The following is a 19,790-nucleotide window of genomic DNA, read 5'->3' as shown; positions in this document are numbered from 1 at the left end:
TTATCTCATTTGGCCACTGAAATTCTTTTATAGGTTACAAAAAATGCACAGGGAATTTCTAAAATTATGTTTTTTCACATACATATGCATATATATACATATTTGTGCTGTACTATGCACATGCTCTTATCCTAAACATTTAAAAAAAAAAAATTCCAAAATTTGCCTTATAAATGCATGCTTTTCTGTATGCAAATTAGTATATTTATTTTTATGTTTAACTTTTTATTTTAAAATATAATTAATTTTGTTTTTTAACCAACATGGGATGCTTCCGCATTGATGTGTATAGTCCATTGAAGCAAAAAAGTAAAAACAAAAAAAATAAAAAATAAAATAAATAAATAAATAAATAAAATAACACGATACTAACGATGCATATGATAATTTTTGCCTCGTAAATATGTTATATGTTTTTCGTTATGTAATTTCGGTTCCACATATTTGTGAATGTTGTTTTAGTATCTCTGTAATTTGATTGATAAATTTTGAAGTATATCTTTAACTTGGCTTCTGAGCTTTTCATCTTTCGTGAAAACTTCTATATCATATTTTGTGTAGCATGTTATGGTCGAATTTATTGATTCGATGAATATTCTCCAAATATAGTTTGATTCTGAAATACCTGATTTACCATAATTTTTAGTATCTTGATCAAACTTTATTTGGTCAGAATTTCTGGTATCGTGCGAATTATCTGACTCATCTATTTTTAAATCACTTAAACTGTACCCACTTTGCACCAAAAGATTTATGAACTTTTTTTGATCAATGGCTCCAAACATTAGTGGAATTTCACAGTCCTTTGATTTGGAGTTTTTTGATTTTAGATTATCTATTTTATCGTCTTCTTGAATATATGTATTGTCCATGGCATATTTTTTCATTTTTTCATCGATTTCTGAATGTTCTATAAATTTTTGGATATCTTCTTCTTTTATATAATCACCAAAAAGGGTTGATGTATATGCACATTGCGTCTCAGCACCATAAAAATTATTTTCTATCAGATTTAAAACATTTTCTAGATTTTTTCCTCCGTCTGATGTGAAGCATATTGGTTGCATTTTCTTTTTTAAATGTAAAAAATTGTTATAAATAATTTTTTTTTTTTCTAAAGAATGAATAAATATGATATTATTTTTTAAAAGGAACATTATTTCGATATTGTGTATTTTTTCAGTGGAATGCTCAAGAATTTTAGGATTTCTACTTCCATCGTTACTATTTTTAGAATCTTTAACATTACTGTTATTGCTTTTTTCTTCCCCTTTGCTTAAATACGTATTTGCCTGAGCTTTCAAAAATATATTTTCCAATCTATGAGATAATAAATAGACACAGTTTTTATTTTTATTTGTATTAATAATATGAAGGATATTCATTTCGTTTAAATCCCAACAAAGGGGACAATAGTAAACATTAATATGTTTTTCATAAATTTTGTATGGATATAATACAGAAATAGGATCATAATAAGGGTCAAGTAAAATAATAGAATTATTTTGATCCATTCCCCATTTTTCTAATAATATATTAGCTTCAGAAAATCTAAGTGTACTATCTTGAATAAAACAAACACATGGATATCTAAAATTTTTGGAAATATCATTTATTGAATTTTCAACAATTAATCGGTTGTTTTTTATCATAATGTCTATAGAAAAAGGACCTTGAGGGTTTGATATTTGGCTACATTTTTTTTTTTTTGATTCCTCAACCCATTCAGCACATAAATCTGCTTGATGTATAATATTATTTATATTTGGCATAGCACTAAAAATTAATACTTGTTCATCTTTTGTTAAATATTTACTTATTATTACTCCTATGAGTTCTACTAATTCGAGAAAGTAAAGATAGCACAAATCAACAGGTATTAAAACGCAACCCTTTTTTTTTATGGTTTTTAAAACTATCGAGCATATTTTATTTAGGCTATCTTTATATGTTTTTTCGAAACAAACATTTATTTTATTTGATATTTTATCATTAATATTTTCATTCGTTTCTTTACAGTTGTTAAAGTCATTGGAATTTTTTTTACTATTATTAGAATCATTTTTTTTTACTGATTGATTTATTTCATTTGGTAGGGAATTTAATACTACATTTTCGACATCATAATTCTTTTTTATTTCGGTTTCATTTTTACTCTCCTTTTCTTTGGAGGTAGCTAAATATTTTTTATCACTATTTAAATATGATGTAAAAAGGACGAAATCAGAAGCTGGTAAACAAGATGAATCAAATAAAGAGGGATATCGTTTAATATTATATGAACTTTTATTTATAATAAATATAGTTGTGTAATCAAATTCAATAAAAAAATTTGAACTTCCTAATGAGTACCCACTACTATACAATGTTATACTTATTGTTTCATCATTTTGTCTAAAACTTATTTTTTCTTTATAGGATAATAAATGTAAAGAATTTTTTAATTTTATTTTCATATCAAAATATTCTTTTTTATTAAAATTTTTTTTATTCAAATCGTATTCAGATTTTGTATAATCATTAGTAGAATTACTATTGAAAATGTCAAATATTGTAGCATCATCATCTTCAAAAGGTATATAATTTTCTTTTCCTTGTAAATTTTTTACAGCATTTATAGAAAAGGTATATGTTGGTTTTGTGCAAATTATTTGTGTATCAGTTAGATCAAAATATCTGCACAATATTGGTAAACCGATCATACATTCACTACACGAAATTAAAATGATATGAATTTTTATAGGGAGAACACTTATATCTAATAGTAGCTTATTAGATGTAGAATAAGATTCTAAATTTGTTATATTTATATTTTTTTTTTCATTATCAATTTCTTCTTTTTTCTTCTTTTTTCCACTATTTGATGATGTGCCTCTTTTGAAATTTAATATTTCTTCAGGATTTAAGGGAACATCACATAGAATATTAAAAGATCCCAGTTTTATCAAATGGCTACTTACATTTTCATTATCAAAAAGTTTTGTCACTTCAAATGAATCACACATTTTTAAGGATATCTCTCTTTAGTAGTTATACTTTTAATTTTATCTCATTCGAGTTATACTCACCAAAATCTACGATTCATGATATCCATGAATCTATATATGGATGTTGTATCCCCTTTTTTTTATCCACATTAATGGCTTTAAAAATGTATTGCTTTTATGTAATTGTACTATCTATACCTGCATATATGCATACGCGAGGTGCCACGTTATAGTTCAACTATCAATTTATTATTTTAATTTTATATTACCTTTATTATTAAAATAAATAAATGTATATATACAAGGGTCATGCTGCAAATATCTATATTATTTACCCTCAATATGTTTCCCTATTTGATTATATTTGTAGTCATTAGATAAATAGGTACATAAATGAGTATTTTAAGAAAAACAACACCAAAAAATATAATAATAATAAATACAAAGGAAATTAATGACAAAAAAATATATATACCCTTCCAATTTTCTTTATATATGAAATATATAAAAATTATGTATATATATACATATATTCGGTAAAGCACTGGTTTATCAGCTCTACAAAAAAAATGAAAAAAAAAATGAAAAAAAAATGAAAAAAAAAGTTCATCGAAATAAAGATAATGGGTATGTTTTAAATTGAAAAAATAAATTTTAAACATAACAACACTCTTCAAACTGTTATAAAAAAATGTAATATCCATAAATCCCCCTTCATATATTTATTCTTGAAAACTTTTACAATTTTCGGAAAATAAAAATAAAAGACCATTATTATGGAAACACCATGGTTGTTTAAAAATATAATTAATGATGTTTCTTAAAAATAAAACATGTGTTTAATATTAAAAATGTTAGACGGTTTAGGTGGAATATATATGCATATGAATGGGGATATTTTTTCTACGGCTGACAAACAATTATCGTTTCGGCCTTGTTATGAGCTATTAAATTTATTAAGTCTTCATCAGTGATATCTTTTATTTTCGATCCAAAGTTTGTTTGTACTTTATTCTTATATTCAACATGTATTTCAGCAAGTATATTTTGATTAACTCTTGATCTTTTGGCTTTGGTATTTTGTTGAGTTTTTATTCCACATATTTTTCTTTTCAATATAAATATGAATATAAATATTATTAATGCGATAAGTAATATTATTATAGTTTTATTTTTTGAAATATTTTTAATATATATTTTTATAAATTTATTATATTTATCTTTTTCTGTTTGCCCCCAGTAGTCACAATGGTTGCTATCGTTATTACATAGATATACATTTAGATTTGCGTTATATTTTTTAAAAATTGAATTCCAAATGGGTGAAATATAAGAAATTATTAATATGGAAGGATTATAAAAAATTGTATCTATTAATAAATAATACATTTCATAGAATGGGGTATTTATTTTTTTTGTCTTCCCCGTTGTCATCATTGGGGAAGCAATGCCATTATAAGTAGGTTTTTTTTCTTTATTACAATTTGGTAGAATAAAACTAGTATGTTGTGCATTCTGCTTATATATGTTATCAAAAATGATGAATTTTCCTTTTTTAATTTCCAAAATAAAATCTTTAATTATTTGCATAAATGAGGTTATGCTTTTATTTTTTCCATCCCATGGATTTATCCCTATACAATTGTTACTAACCTTTTTTATTTCATAATAGCCATTAGGAATATAAACATATTTATTTTTTATATACATTAATTCAAAAGTTGGTTTCCAAAAAGTGAAATTTCCTTTTTCATTTTCAAAGGAATCGCCAAATTCGATTATACTATTTTCATTTTTTAAAAAAATATAATTTGTGAAATAAAAAATATAATTTCTTGAATTGTATACTTTTAAAATGTAATTACATTTATATAAAATAATATTATTTTCTTTTATAAATAAATATGTTTTTTTATTTACATCATAATCTAAAAAGGAACAAAAATTATCACAGCATACCTTTATAAAATCTCCTGTTCTTATATTATTAATTTTAATTTTAATAGTGTCTTCAACATAAAGACAGCTAAAGGAATATGGAAAAAGAAAAAAAATATTTGCCACAAGAAATAAGGTACCACGAAGATTAATCATTTTACCATTATTTTATATTTTTTTTAATTCCTACAAAATTTTTCTTATAGAATGGCTGTTATATTTATAGGAATGTTCATAAATACAATATATTTGCTTGTATAGTAAGTATAAAATTAAATTTCTTATTTATAAATAAAAGGAAAATGATATATAAATAGTGGGGAAATTACATGAACGTATTTTATTGCCGTATTTACTTTGTTTAATGTTAGAAATTTAAATGCGTGTAAATACACAATATTGCCAAATTTAACAATTTTTTTTTTACTTAGTTATGCAAAGATAAACATTTATCATATGAATATCCATGAAGGAAGCATAAAAACGGTGTTTCAAAATATGTATAACGTGAATTAATATAAAAGAGTAAGTGCATGTATTTTTCAATGCTTGAAAATAAATTTAAAAAAATAATAATGATAACAAATGTGAATTTTTTGTGTTTTCTGAATTTGCTTTAAATTAAAAATTTAAGACAAAAAAGGGATTATTCAAATATAAGAAGAAACAGTTTGAGAAAAAAGTTTATATGCATATAAACTGAGAATAGTCACATGAATGTGGAAATCAAATGGAAGTTTCATTAATTGAATACATATCAAAATATTCTTTTTCTATGTCATGTAAATTAGGGGCACATATTATTAAAGAGTGTAAAGGATCATTATATTCTTGTGTTTTTAACGTGAATAAATTTCCAGATACAATTTGTTGATCATTTGATCCTATTCTAACAATTGCAATAGCTAACGTATTTTTTGTGATAACATTTTCATTATGAACACTTTCACAATATATAAGTTGTTCAATTGCTTCGTTAACAGTCATAAACTTAGGTGGTTCATATATATTTTTATTTTTCATTATATTTTCAATTGTTCTTTCTTTTACTTTAATATCCAATAGACATAAAGTATGAAAATTATTATCTAAATTAATTTTTATTTTATTATAATAGCTAGTTGGTTTGTATTCTCCTTCAAAATATGGTATGGATACAGTTTGCCCAAAATTATAAAGCTGCATACCACTTTCTCCAATAGCTGACATGATAGATGCATTATGTATTACGTGCACATCTATATTTTTTTTCTTTGCTCGTAGAATAATGTCATGGTGTGTTGTTGCACATAATGGATCTCCAACAACTAAAAAAGATACTTTTTTATTAATTGCTTCATCTAATATTTGTTCACAATTTTCTTCAGCAAAATTACGATCAACTTCGTATATTTTTTTTTTATAATATGCTTCTAATTTATCTTTTGATATAAATAAAATGGATGTATAGGATTCTAGGTATATTACATCTGATTGATCTATTAATTCTTTTCCCTTAACACTAATATCCTTTTCATCCCCTAACCCTAGTCCAATGATATATAATACCATGTTTTCAAATATGAAAATTTTATAAGTGTCTGAGTATATTCATAAAAATGTATGAGATTATACGCGCAAATTAATATATAATCACTTATTTTTTCATTTAATTCATTTTATATCATATATATTTTTTTTTATGGATAAAAATAAATGTGTCGCTTTTACACAGAAAAATGGGGCCTGTTTATTAATTTTTTTTTTAAATTAGTATATGTAACGGTATTATAAATATTGGGTAAATATTCTTTTAGTTAAAACTTTTGAAGAATTATACGTATATACAACTATGCATGTTTTTTTCATGGTTTATTTGTTTCATATTTTTAATTATATTTCTATAAAATTAAAGAACAAGAATTTATTATATGGCCATGAAACTATATACATTTTGCATACAACATATAAGGTTATGATGACAATAAAAATTATATATATTATGTAGTTTAATTATAAAGGGAAAGGATATTTATTTTTCGCTATTAGTTAAAACTGAAGATTTCACTTAACTATATTCCGATTGTACTGAATTTCCATTTTATTTTTTTGTATTTTTATATATTTTTTTTCTTAAAAAGTTTGATGTATTTTTAATTTTAGTAGCATTTTAACGTTGATTTTATTTCTTATATTTCTTATTTTATTACGTATATAATATATATATATTTTGATAATATTGGTGGCTTTATATGAACTGAAAAGAATATTTAAATTGCGCATACATTTATAATAATGTATTTTATGTTTTATCCAAAATTAATATTAAGGATAATAATCGTTTAACTTATGTTTATAAAATTGTAATTTTATTATAAAATAAAAAACCATCAAAATAAGTTATGAAAAGATCCATTTAAAACAAAATTTTGCTTGACATAACAATATATATATTCCTTTAAAATATATTTTTTATATTTATTGAAAAGTTACAAGAAATAAGTTTATTTACAAATAAACACCTATTTTCTAATTTATTATTTTTGAAAATTTGGAAAATATTCAAATGTTTTTTATTTTTTATAGCATTTTCGTTAATAATGAATGAAAGTCTAGATAAGTTATCAACAATTGATCTTCTGAATGAACTTAAAAGAAGATATGCTTGTTTAAGTAAACCTGATGGACGATACGTATTTATAGGTGCTCCTGGATCTGGAAAAGTATATAATAAATAGATGAAAAAATTACATGCGAAAATTATATATGAAAGTATATATAAGTAATACTGATTAGTATGATACAGAAAAAAATAACGTATATTTTTCTGTATAAGATTATAGTGTACTTGCTAATAGTATGTAAAATATTAATGAAATAGACAAAAGAAACATGTTTATATTTCATATAGATATGCATATAAATCATAATATATATGAAAGTGAGATATGGTTGAATATGTATATATGAATCTTTACATTTGTTTTTTCCATGAAAAATATCTATTACCATACATGCCCAACACGTTTTATTTAATTTTACTTTAAAGGGAACACAATCATTAAATTTAAAGAAGTCACATTGCTATTGTCATTTATCTACTGGTGACTTACTAAGAGAAGCAGCAGAAAAACAAAATGAATTAGGAAATAAAATTAGAAGTATTATAAATGAAGGTAAATTAGTTGATAATGAGCTTGTATTGTCATTAGTTGATGATAAATTAAAATCGCCCCAATGCAAAAAAGGTTTTATTTTAGATGGATATCCACGAAATGTAAAACAAGCTGAAGACTTAAATAAATTATTAGATAAAAATAAAATAAAGTTAAATGGTGTTTTTTATTTTAATGTACCCGATGAAGTATTAGTAGAAAGAATATGTGGTAGACTAATACATAAACCCTCTGGTAGAATATACCATAAAACTCTAAACCCTCCAAAAATACCATTTAAAGATGATATAACTAATGAACCACTAATTCAAAGAGATGATGACAATGAGGAAGTTTTAAAAAAACGATTAGGGGTTTTTAAAAATGAAACGACACCGTTAATAAATTATTATAAAAATAAAAATTTATTAATTAGTTTGGATGCTACAAAACCAGCAGCTGATATTGAAAAAAATATATCTCAGCACATAAGCGGTTAATAAAAAGAGGATTAAAATTGATGGTTAATTTCTCATTTTTTATCAAACACATGTGTGAATTACGTTTATAAATTGGTAATATTTAAAAAAAAAAAATTTTGTTGTTTTATCGTATGCTTGCGCTATAATTCGATATAACATATATATTATGCTCTAATTTTTTTTCTTTTACAACATAAAAATTTTAATTTTTCGTCAAATACTCATGGGCATACCATAAGGCATACTATAATCACTAATATATATATTACTTATCAATTTATGTAAAAATATGCATATACGTAAACATATATTTGTATTTTTAGATTTTACTATGATATAATATAAAAGAGTATCCTACGTTATGTTTATTCTTGTATTTAAAAAAAAATAAATAAAATGACAATAAGACATAAATGCGTATTAATAATTTTAAAATACGAAAACGTCCAGAGATAAAACACGACTGATCTACTTAATAAGCTTAAACTACTGTAAAGGCGGAATTATTATTTATCCAAAAATAATTATTCCATTTTCTTGTGCCTATCGGTCATAAATAAAGTTGATTAATGTATAATTATGATGAATATTTTTTGTTATAACTAATTTTATATGTTGTGGTATACTTAGGAACCTTCAAAAAACATATACAATTTACTTTATAAACTAATTAAATATTGAACATTTTTGTATAATTATAAATTGGAGCATATATAATATAACACGGATGTATTTAAGAGTAATATCTAAAATTTGCATGAGCTTCTTAATTAAAGACTCATTAAAAATATTCACAGAAAATGGAATAACAAAAAAAAATAATGGCAAATATAAGCGGAAAATGATATAGCTAGTTAACAAATATATTAAATATTAAGTAAAAAAAAAAAGCTCATCTTCATCTTCTTTTATTAGTCTTATTTGATCTCGACGGACAGTAACTATCAATTTGCTGAAACCACAAAAAAATGCTAATTCGATTTTTTTAAAAATGCTACATATTGTTTCACAGTATTGTTTTAAGAAAATATGAAATGTTAGTTTTAATTCGTTTATATAAGATACAGCATACTCCTCATAAATAAGTAAAGATCGATACATTATATTTGTGCTTTTTCGAAATATCAACTTTTTAAGTGTAATTTTATACAATGCATGTTTTTCAGATGAAAACTTATATTTTATTGCTAAGGAATTTAACCTTTGTTGTGCTCTTTTATAAAGAATTTGTATATCTTTATATATATTCATATGGAAGTCATAAAATATCAAACTCGCTATTTTGGGGGTTATAATGATTTCCCCAGATTTAATCTTATGTATTAGTTCATTTACTTCGTAACTTTCAATGTCTTCATCATCAATTCTAAATGGAAGAAAAGATTTTTTAATTTCAGATGGATTCATCAATGTTATATCAACACGCTTTGCCGCATTGCCAATATGATATAGTTTATTTTTACATATACCATCCCAACCATCATAGTCCCGATTTTCTTTATAATCCAGAAGTCTGCTATAATCCATATTTTTGTCATCATTCTGAGTGTTGTCATAATTCTGAAGTTCGATATAATCCATACTTTTGTCATCATTCTGAGTGTTGTCATAATTCTGAAGTTCGATATAATCCGTATTTTTGTCATCATTCTGAGTGTTGTCATAATTCTGAAGTTCGATATAATCCGTATTTTTGTCATCATTCTGAGTGTTGTCATAATTCTGAAGTTCGATATAATCCATACTTTTGTCATCATTCTGAGTGTTGTCATAATTCTGAAGTTCGATATAATCCATACTTTTGTCATCATTCTGAGTGTTGTCATAATTCTGAAGTTCGATATAATCCATACTTTTGTCATCATTCTGAGTGTTGTCATAATTCTGATTTTTGTAGCAGAAAAATGCTGTTTTACAAAATTTGTTAATTTTTTCCCTAAATGATGCGCAGCATAGCATTCTGGTTGGGTACTTGAAAGGTGATGGGATTATTATTTTTCGAAAATTATTTATTTCATTGTTATTCTGCAAATGAAAAAAATAAGAAGTATATATGTTGCAATGAATATATATATATATATATATGTATGTATGTATGTATACGTAGCGAATATATTTTGTATAACTATATGATATATGCACTTGTCCAGTGATGCAATGCAGGCAAAAGCATAAGATTATTGCTAATAAAAAATGAAAATTATTTCAAAATTTTAATATGTATTGTTTTTCTTACCAATGGTATTTGGGTGCTCAATATAATATTGACAATTTTTAATACCATAAAAATTTTATGCTTTATTGCCCCCATTGATTATATATTATTTTTTATTCTTTCGGCATCGGGTTTATTATTAAACATTATTGAAACACAAAAACAAAAAGCATACAAATTATATATTTTTTATTATCAAATTTTGATTATATTATTAACTCGGGTAAAGAAGCAATTATATTATTTTCTACCACAACTTAACAAATGACGATGGCTGCAACCATATATAATAAGCATATTCATTATATGTAATTATATAGAGAGGTAGTTTGTAGCAAGATGTGACCCATTATTATGTAGATAAATCAAAACGGGAGTAAAAGTATTAATAAATTGTTCTAAGTCAAATCACCATAAAAAATTTATTATTTAAAAAATATAAATTTATACTATATAGAACAAATCAAAAAAATTATATTTTTTCTAAAACATTAGAAAATTTCATTTAAAAAAAAAAATTAATAACATAATTGTTGGTAAAAATATTATATTATTGTTATTTTTGAAAAATAATTATAGATTTTTAATTATGTTTTATAATAAGTAGCAGCTCCCCTCAATAATATTTTATTTATGCGCATTTTTGTTCTTTAAGCACCACCCTAATATTTTGTTTGCAATATGCTTTATATGCTGTATGAACAATAACAATTGATAATTTATTATGACTTCAAACAAATGGAAAGTGAATAATGTTTTCAGCATGACAAATTTTGCCATTTATATTTGGAGTTCAAAATATGAAAAATGTAAATATATTATCATGTTATTATTTATTATATCAAAGATGCCTGCTTCTCTCAATTATTGTACTTAATATTTATTTTTAACCATTTTATTAAAGTTTTATGGACATTTTTTAAAATATATAAAACAAAAAAATGAGACATAATAGGATGGTAAACATGTATATTTAAAAGAGGTCATATTTATAGGAATATGTTTATGTTGCTATTTTGAGTATATTAAAAAATATTCAAGCAATTATATTTTACAGTTTTTTGGGAATTTTATATAAAATAATTTCTTTGTTTTACGATATTTAATACAATTAAGGGTTTATTTAAGATAAAAAAAATATATAATTTTTTCATTTCTTATACACCATAAATTTAATGCCTATAAAAAAATGTATATTCCAGTTATATATATAAAGGTATAAGGTTTTAAAAAAAATAATATTTTTTAATATATTAAATTATTGGTCGCTAATTTTACTTTGCATATTGGAAAAAAAAAATGTCCCAATAATTATGAAAATTTTACAGCATATTTCGATATTTTTTTGATTATAAAGATATTATTTATCTTTAAAAAATGTAGAATCATAAATAAAAAATAAAATATCATATTTGTAAAATTTTAACTTTTAAAATATATATTTTAATGAAAGTCACGGTTTAAATCAATAGATGTATGCCTTTAAAATATATGTTTATATAATAAAATGTTTATAACATTTAATTTGTTTAAAATATGAAAATTTGAAAGTTAAAAATTTATTTATAAAAAAATAAATATAAAATAAACAAGAAGGGAATTGTAAAATAAATATAAAGGAAACTGCTTGTGGAAAAGAAAAATCTGCAAACTTTAACATATTTTTGTGTTTTCATGAAAAATATATGCTTTACTTTTTTAAGATATTCATAAAAAAAATTTGGAATATTACATGAATATATGTAAAGATGTTGATATTAGTAGAAACAGCGGCTGGATATGGTTTGTTTAAAGTTGAGAATAGCAAATTAATAGAATCAGATGCAAGCGATATTGCAAAATATTTTGAAACCGCAGAAGAAGGAAAAAAAAATGTATCTTTATACAGCTTTACAAAATTTAAAAAGTTTCAAAATGCTTTTGATGATATTAATAAATTAACTGAATCAAAACTAGGAAAGGTTTTAAAAAAATTTATAAAAAAAAATATTGTTAAGCCGAAATTAGATGAGACATTAGCCATTTGTGATAAAACATTAGGGGGGTTAATAAAAAAAAAATATGATATAAATATAGCATATACAAATTCAACACAAGAAATAATAAGAGGCATAAAAACCCATTTGTATAGTTTTTTAGTAGGCGTAAAAGAGGAAGATTCAAAATTGCTAAAACTAAGTTTATCTCATTCGTTAAATCGATTTAAATTAAAATTTAGTGCTGATAAAGTTGATTTGATGATAATTCAAGCTGTAGGATTATTAGAAGATTTAGATAAAGAAATAAATGTTTTTTCTATGCGTTTAAAAGAATGGTATGGTTGGCACTTTCCTGAATTAGGCAAAGTTGTAAGTGATAATAAAATATATGCAAAATGTGTTAAAATAATAGGATTTCGAAATAATGCTAAAAATGTAAACTTATTAGAAGAAACTACTGAAGAAATACAAAAAGAAATAAAACAACTAGCTGAAATATCTATGGGTACAGAAATAGAAGAAGATGATCTAAATTGCATCAATGAATTAGCAGATAGATTATTAGAATTAACAGATTATAGAGAATCTTTAGCTACATATCTTAAATTTCGAATGCATTCAATAGCTCCTAATTTAACTTATTTAGTCGGGGATTTAATAGGAGCAAAATTAATTGCAAGAGCAGGCTCTTTAATATCTTTAGCTAAACATCCAAGTTCAACTTTACAAATTTTAGGCTCGGAAAAAGCTTTATTTAGAGCATTAAAAACTAAATCAAAAACACCCAAATATGGATTAATTTATCATGCAACACTAGTAGGACAATCTTCAGCAAAAGCTAAAGGGCGCATAAGTAGATCCTTAGCAGCAAAGCTTTCTTTGTGTTCTAGAGTTGACGCTCTTGGTAATTTTGTTGAACCTTCAATTGCTATAACTTGTAAAACATACTTAGAAAAAAGATTAGAGAATATTACTACCAGTTTGCAAAACAAGTTAAATAATACAAATAATTCCAAAGGACAAACGAATATGCAACAAGGAAAATATAACCCTAACCAATCCAACTCTATGCAAAACAACAAAAATAATAATTCCTTTAACAAAAAGAGAGACTTTTTATTTAAACGTGAGGCTGACAAAAATAACAAAAAGTTTATCAAAAAGCAAAAGAGAAAGTAAAGGGTGATAGTTTCAAAATATAATTTAAGATAGTAGTTATATGCATGTTTGCATATATATATTTTATAATTTTATGTTAATATATATAAAATGTTATGAAAGTTTTTTTTATTTAAATTAATCCTTTTTCAATTTTTCGTTTTATTGCATCTTATAATTTAATATTTGGCTATCCCATTTATGAATTACATTATTTTATTAATATATATTTTTTTAATTACATGCTTAGTTAATTTGCCATATTATGCGTTTACTTTTTAAATGCATAAATGAGCATGTATATATGCGTTTGTTTTATTTTTTTAAATTTATTCTTTTCAATTTTTTTAACTCAGATACAATATTAATTTGAGAATATAATATTGAAAAAGTGTATCTAATTTTTATTAGCATATTGTATAAGCATGGCAAATAATATTTTATTTTTGTCTGTGTTATGTAGAAAAATGATGTCACTCATCTTTTTTCATCGCTTGCTTGTAAAAAAGCAGTTTGGAAATTTATACAGCATGCTATACACACAGTAGTGTTTTAAAACGATAAATTTGTATACATATAAAGTAAATATTTATACCTCAAAGTTTTATAAACTTCTATAATGCGTACTTTATAATGATAATTATTTCTATGATACTTTTTGTTTTCGTGAAAAGGTAAAATTATTATATTATATGCATTTTTATAGTGAAATAATTGCTAAAAAGCATTTTTAGTAGTATCACTATAAAAAAAAATAAGAGTTTAACTAGGTAATAAAACAATTATATCTCTATATTATTTTTTCTTAATATTATATCAAAAGAATAAAAGATGTTTTTTATTTTCAATTTGCTTATTACATATTACATATATTATCCACATTTTACGATACGCAAAAAAATAGTAAAAATAGTATTACATTTCATAGCAACATAAATGTGGGTATATACAATACTGGAATATAGGAATATGTATTTCTTTTACTAACTTTAATTCTTTATGTCCACACAAATGCTTAATAAGTATGCAATAAAAATAATTAATAATTTTTTATGTGCTATTGTAGTATGTATAGCACTGTGCACGTGCATTTACATTGAAAGTTTAAAATTCACGTTTTGTCTACTTAGGAAAACCATTGAAATATATAAAATTACTACATAGCAGAATTTAATATATATTAAAAAAAATGTATAAATATGCACTTAGCTATGCACACAATTGATTTTCACGCGATAAATTTCTACGAATGCAAGCTTAAAATATTAAAAATAAGTATTGTACTTATTTATTATACCCTTACATATGCTGTGTACACTTTTACATGCGGTAATAATCATATAAATTTCCACGATAGTATTAAATAAGCGCAATAGTATTTTTTATATATGTTTTTTTTTAAACCATTATACAGTGCTAATATTAAAAAAAGTTAATTGTTTGTTTCGCACACACGGAAAAAATTCTCATAAAAAAAAATAATATAAATAATACAAAATAAAATACATAAATTATAAAATAATACTTTCATATAGCACTAACGGAAATAATTTATATATATATATATATATATATATATATATATACATTTGCATTTCTTATATTACAAGGTACTATTTGTAAGTCTCCATATGCTTAGGGGAATATTATTACGTGCGCATTAACAAAGTTTAAGCTATGTACATTTTTTGCTATACACAATAAATAATGTACGACAAATTTACTATTTGTAGTATTAATACAAAATTTTTTACTCACGCACTAATTTATTTTTTACACACTTATAGGAAAAAAACATAAATACGTGAATTAATGATTTTATTTTAGCTTATCATATTTATTTATATATATATCATATATATAATCTCTATATATTTTTATATTTTTATTTTCCTTTTTTTTTACTCTCTCATTTCCTATTTTTATTTTTATTTAACTATTATATTTTTCTTATATCTAATTCATCTTTTCTGACATTTTATTTCATATTTTTTTTAAGTTAAGAAAAGTGACTTAATTTTTATGTGATATTGATAATACAAAATTGTATATTTATACTTTCTTGAAGTAATATTACATAAAATAAAGATAATCATATTACCCTTTGAAGTTAATTTATTAAGTAAAAATGAGAGAAATAGTACATGTTCAAGCAGGCCAATGTGGTAATCAAATTGGTGCAAAATTTTGGGAAGTTATTTCTGATGAACATGGAATAGATCCAGTAAGGACTTATAAACGCAATATAAGCTTTCTGTATACATGAATAACATGCATACTGTTATAATTTATGTGTATATATAGAGAACTAATATTAATAGGTTCAGTGTATATATAGACCTTTACACATGTATACATATATACTTGATGTATGTATTTATGTACAAGACTATGGGATGTGCATATATAAATGTGTATGTACTTGTGAGGATGTGAACTTTTTAATATGTTACCATATGTGAATATATATGTGTACATATGCTTACATATATATATTTTTGTGAACATTATTATGCATGCAAATGTGTGTGTGATTTAGCTATGCAATAAATTTAATATTGGGTTTTATGAAAAAATCATATTTTACCCCTTCCTAAGAAAAAGAGCCATATTGGGCATTGTGTTTTCATATAAATATATACGCCTTGTATTTAAGTGTTTTGTCATTGAATATTTATTTGAACTATCATTTCGTGTGTTATAAGTTCATGGAATGTTATTTTGAAAATGATACTTCATATTATTTACTTTGCATATGGATGCCACTTTTTGCACACTATGTAATTCATGTTAATTGCATTTATTGAACACTTATTACATAAAATTAATATGCATAATTTTGATTTTCTTTAGAGCGGTACCTATAGAGGAGATAGTGATTTACAATTAGAAAGAGTTGACGTTTTCTATAATGAAGCAACTGGAGGTAGATACGTACCTAGAGCCATATTAATGGACTTAGAACCTGGAACTATGGATAGTGTTCGCGCAGGTCCATTTGGTCAATTATTTAGACCAGATAATTTTGTTTTTGGTCAAACTGGAGCAGGAAATAACTGGGCTAAAGGACACTATACCGAAGGTGCAGAACTAATAGATGCTGTATTAGATGTAGTTAGAAAAGAAGCAGAAGGTTGTGATTGTCTTCAAGGATTTCAAATAACTCACTCATTAGGTGGTGGTACTGGTAGTGGTATGGGAACTTTACTTATTAGCAAAATAAGAGAAGAGTATCCAGATCGTATTATGGAAACATTTTCTGTTTTCCCATCGCCAAAAGTTTCTGATACTGTTGTTGAGCCATACAATGCAACATTGTCAGTTCATCAATTAGTAGAAAATGCTGATGAAGTCCAAGTCATAGATAATGAAGCTTTGTATGATATCTGTTTTAGAACTCTTAAATTAACAACACCAACATATGGTGATTTGAATCATTTAGTTTCAGCCGCTATGTCAGGTGTTACATGCTCCTTAAGATTTCCAGGTCAACTAAACTCTGATTTAAGAAAACTGGCTGTTAATTTAATTCCATTCCCACGTTTACATTTCTTTATGATCGGTTTTGCTCCTTTAACAAGTCGAGGAAGTCAACAATATAGAGCTTTAACTGTACCTGAATTAACTCAACAAATGTTTGATGCTAAAAATATGATGTGTGCTAGTGATCCAAGACATGGAAGATATTTAACTGCATGTGCTATGTTTAGAGGTAGAATGTCAACTAAAGAAGTAGATGAACAAATGTTAAATGTCCAAAATAAAAACTCTTCTTACTTTGTTGAATGGATTCCCCACAATACTAAGTAAGATACTTATGAAATTTTTCTTCTAAAATTTCCTAACCCTTACCCAATTATGGGAGATGACAATGGATTTTGTTTTATACATATTATTTTTATATTATTTGTTTGATTTATCTTACATTGTGAATTCATAATAAATTTGCTTTGTTTCCCTCAATGACATACATTTTTTTTCTTTTTTCTCGAAATAGATCAAGTGTTTGTGATATTCCACCAAAAGGACTCAAAATGGCAGTTACCTTCGTAGGAAATTCTACAGCTATCCAAGAAATGTTCAAGAGAGTATCTGATCAATTTACAGCTATGTTTAGAAGAAAAGCCTTTTTGCACTGGTATACCGGAGAAGGTATGGACGAAATGGAATTTACAGAAGCAGAATCAAACATGAACGATCTTGTTTCTGAGTATCAACAATATCAAGATGCCACTGCTGAAGAAGAAGGCGAATTTGAAGAGGAAGAGGGAGATGTTGAAGCTTAAGAAGTTAAACAATCATCCTATATGCATAAAGAAGCATCCGAATTTTAAAAAGCAGTGATCTCTTAATATATATATATATATATATTTATGCATTTTCTTCATCTTTTTTCCTTCCAATTTCGCACTCCCCTTTTTCTTTTCTATTCTCTTTTTTTTGATCGAAACATTGTTAGGTTCGTCATGATAATTTGAATTCATAATATATATGTTTGAAAAAAAGAAAGTCGACGATTACAAATTATTTCATGTTATATAGTTTTTTATATATTAAAAAAAAAGAAAAAAGAAAAGCAAAAGGGTGAAAATGACACATAAGAAATATATATATCCGTATATACACATATATATTCTATATTTACATCATAAACGTGAAATAATGCACTTATACACATATGTACCTATGTATATTATGAACACGTATATATGCATGATTATGTAATTAAATATTCGTATTCTACGATATCATAGAAATATATATTTATAATTAACCCATTTTATTCTATATGAAAAAGGTGCATATATATTATTATAAATTCAATGTTTTTTCATAAAAAAATTAACGTCTTAATAAGGAACTATATACGTTACAAGTATTTAGATTTTTGACACTAAAAAGAAAAAATTTCAACTAATTTATTAGTGGAAAATTAATGCCAATATAAATTGTGCAAGGGTTTGTAACTTGAAATAGAACAATATATTAAGTTAATAAATATACAGCGGTTTAGTATACTCAAAGCAACAAATTGTTGAAAAAAAATAGGTATATACATATTATTATTTTAGCCGCATTTGTTTACATACATATGTGTGTACTACTTTCACATCAAATTCAGTAACCAATACTTTTTCATAATTTTTTTGAAACACTACTATTTGAAGGTTTAGTGAAATATATAATTTAAAAATAAATATGCGAATATATGCCAGTCGATAGAAAGTAAAAGTGCCATATCGGTTTATTACTGCACACACAACATATATACAAAAACAATTTGAGTGCAAATTTCGATGGGCTCAAAAATATCAATATAAATAAATTTAAAAAAAAATTGGAAGATTATGTAAATGTATGAAAAATAACTTTAAATAAAAAAACGGACAATACAGATAGTAAACAGAACGAAATATGGCACATGGATCGAACAGTAAACACAATTGAGGATGCATATATATATGCATTATATGGATGTTTGATATTAATTTGCATTAAGAAAAAAAATAAGAGACGATAAATTATCTTTATCTCTTTTTAAAAAAATAAAAATCACGGTTACTTAAAAAATATTGTAGATTCCCAAATTAGTATATCTACATATATGCATGTATTTCCAATTTCGTTATAAAAAGGAAATAGTAGGAATGCATTGTAGTATGGGAATAAGAACTATATTAATGAAGAAATATATTCCTTTTATAAAAACACTATGAAAAATATTTATTTATATTGATAGATCAATTACTACTTTAACTTTATAAGTGTCTTTTTCATTCTATTCATCTTGTAATTTTTTTTTTACTTCATACAATGTTTTAAAATATTTAACATAGTTACTACTTCATATTTTATTCTTTACATAGTGTACAAAAATTATAAAATTTATTATTTGT

General features: G+C 24.0%; 7 protein-coding genes across 7 annotated transcripts; 3 read left to right on the top strand and 4 right to left on the bottom strand.

The window, feature by feature from the left end:
- Positions 1-458: 458 nt before the first annotated feature.
- On the bottom strand, positions 459-3,005 carry PBANKA_1207500 (ribonuclease, putative; the record flags this gene model as incomplete). The annotated part of the gene is made up of 1 exon (XM_034566125.1): positions 459-3,005. The coding sequence occupies one exon, from the start codon at positions 3,003-3,005 to the stop codon at positions 459-461; it is 2,547 nt and encodes an 848-aa protein (XP_034422753.1).
- An 885-nt stretch (positions 3,006-3,890) lies between these two features.
- Positions 3,891-5,081, bottom strand: PBANKA_1207400 (conserved Plasmodium protein, unknown function; the record flags this gene model as incomplete). The annotated part of the gene is made up of 1 exon (XM_034566124.1): positions 3,891-5,081. The coding sequence occupies one exon, from the start codon at positions 5,079-5,081 to the stop codon at positions 3,891-3,893; it is 1,191 nt and encodes a 396-aa protein (XP_034422752.1).
- A 570-nt stretch (positions 5,082-5,651) lies between these two features.
- Positions 5,652-6,476, bottom strand: PBANKA_1207300 (diphthine methyl ester synthase, putative; the record flags this gene model as incomplete). The annotated part of the gene is made up of 1 exon (XM_034566123.1): positions 5,652-6,476. One exon carries the CDS (start codon positions 6,474-6,476, stop codon positions 5,652-5,654), a length of 825 nt encoding a protein of 274 aa, XP_034422751.1.
- Positions 6,477-7,504: 1,028 nt separating this feature from the next.
- PBANKA_1207200 (adenylate kinase, putative) lies at positions 7,505-8,559 on the top strand (the record flags this gene model as incomplete). The annotated part of the gene is made up of 2 exons (XM_034566122.1): positions 7,505-7,627; positions 7,954-8,559. 2 exons carry the CDS (start codon positions 7,505-7,507, stop codon positions 8,557-8,559), a joined length of 729 nt encoding a protein of 242 aa, XP_034422750.1.
- An 855-nt stretch (positions 8,560-9,414) lies between these two features.
- On the bottom strand, positions 9,415-10,852 carry PBANKA_1207100 (Plasmodium exported protein, unknown function; the record flags this gene model as incomplete). The annotated part of the gene is made up of 2 exons (XM_034566121.1): positions 9,415-10,566; positions 10,778-10,852. The coding sequence occupies 2 exons, from the start codon at positions 10,850-10,852 to the stop codon at positions 9,415-9,417; spliced, it is 1,227 nt and encodes a 408-aa protein (XP_034422749.1).
- Positions 10,853-12,504: 1,652 nt separating this feature from the next.
- Positions 12,505-13,914, top strand: PBANKA_1207000 (nucleolar protein 5, putative; the record flags this gene model as incomplete). Its single annotated transcript, XM_034566120.1, has 1 exon — positions 12,505-13,914. One exon carries the CDS (start codon positions 12,505-12,507, stop codon positions 13,912-13,914), a length of 1,410 nt encoding a protein of 469 aa, XP_034422748.1.
- A 2,107-nt stretch (positions 13,915-16,021) lies between these two features.
- PBANKA_1206900 (tubulin beta chain, putative) lies at positions 16,022-18,179 on the top strand (the record flags this gene model as incomplete). Its single annotated transcript, XM_034566118.1, has 3 exons — positions 16,022-16,117; positions 16,747-17,699; positions 17,891-18,179. The coding sequence occupies 3 exons, from the start codon at positions 16,022-16,024 to the stop codon at positions 18,177-18,179; spliced, it is 1,338 nt and encodes a 445-aa protein (XP_034422747.1).
- Between the last annotated feature and the right edge of the window lie 1,611 nt (positions 18,180-19,790).

The sequence above is a fragment of the Plasmodium berghei genome (genome assembly GCF_900002375.2).
Source record: "Plasmodium berghei ANKA genome assembly, chromosome: 12".
Classification (NCBI taxonomy): Eukaryota; Apicomplexa; class Aconoidasida; order Haemosporida; family Plasmodiidae; genus Plasmodium; species Plasmodium berghei.
This window is presented reverse-complemented; position numbering and strand designations above follow the sequence as displayed.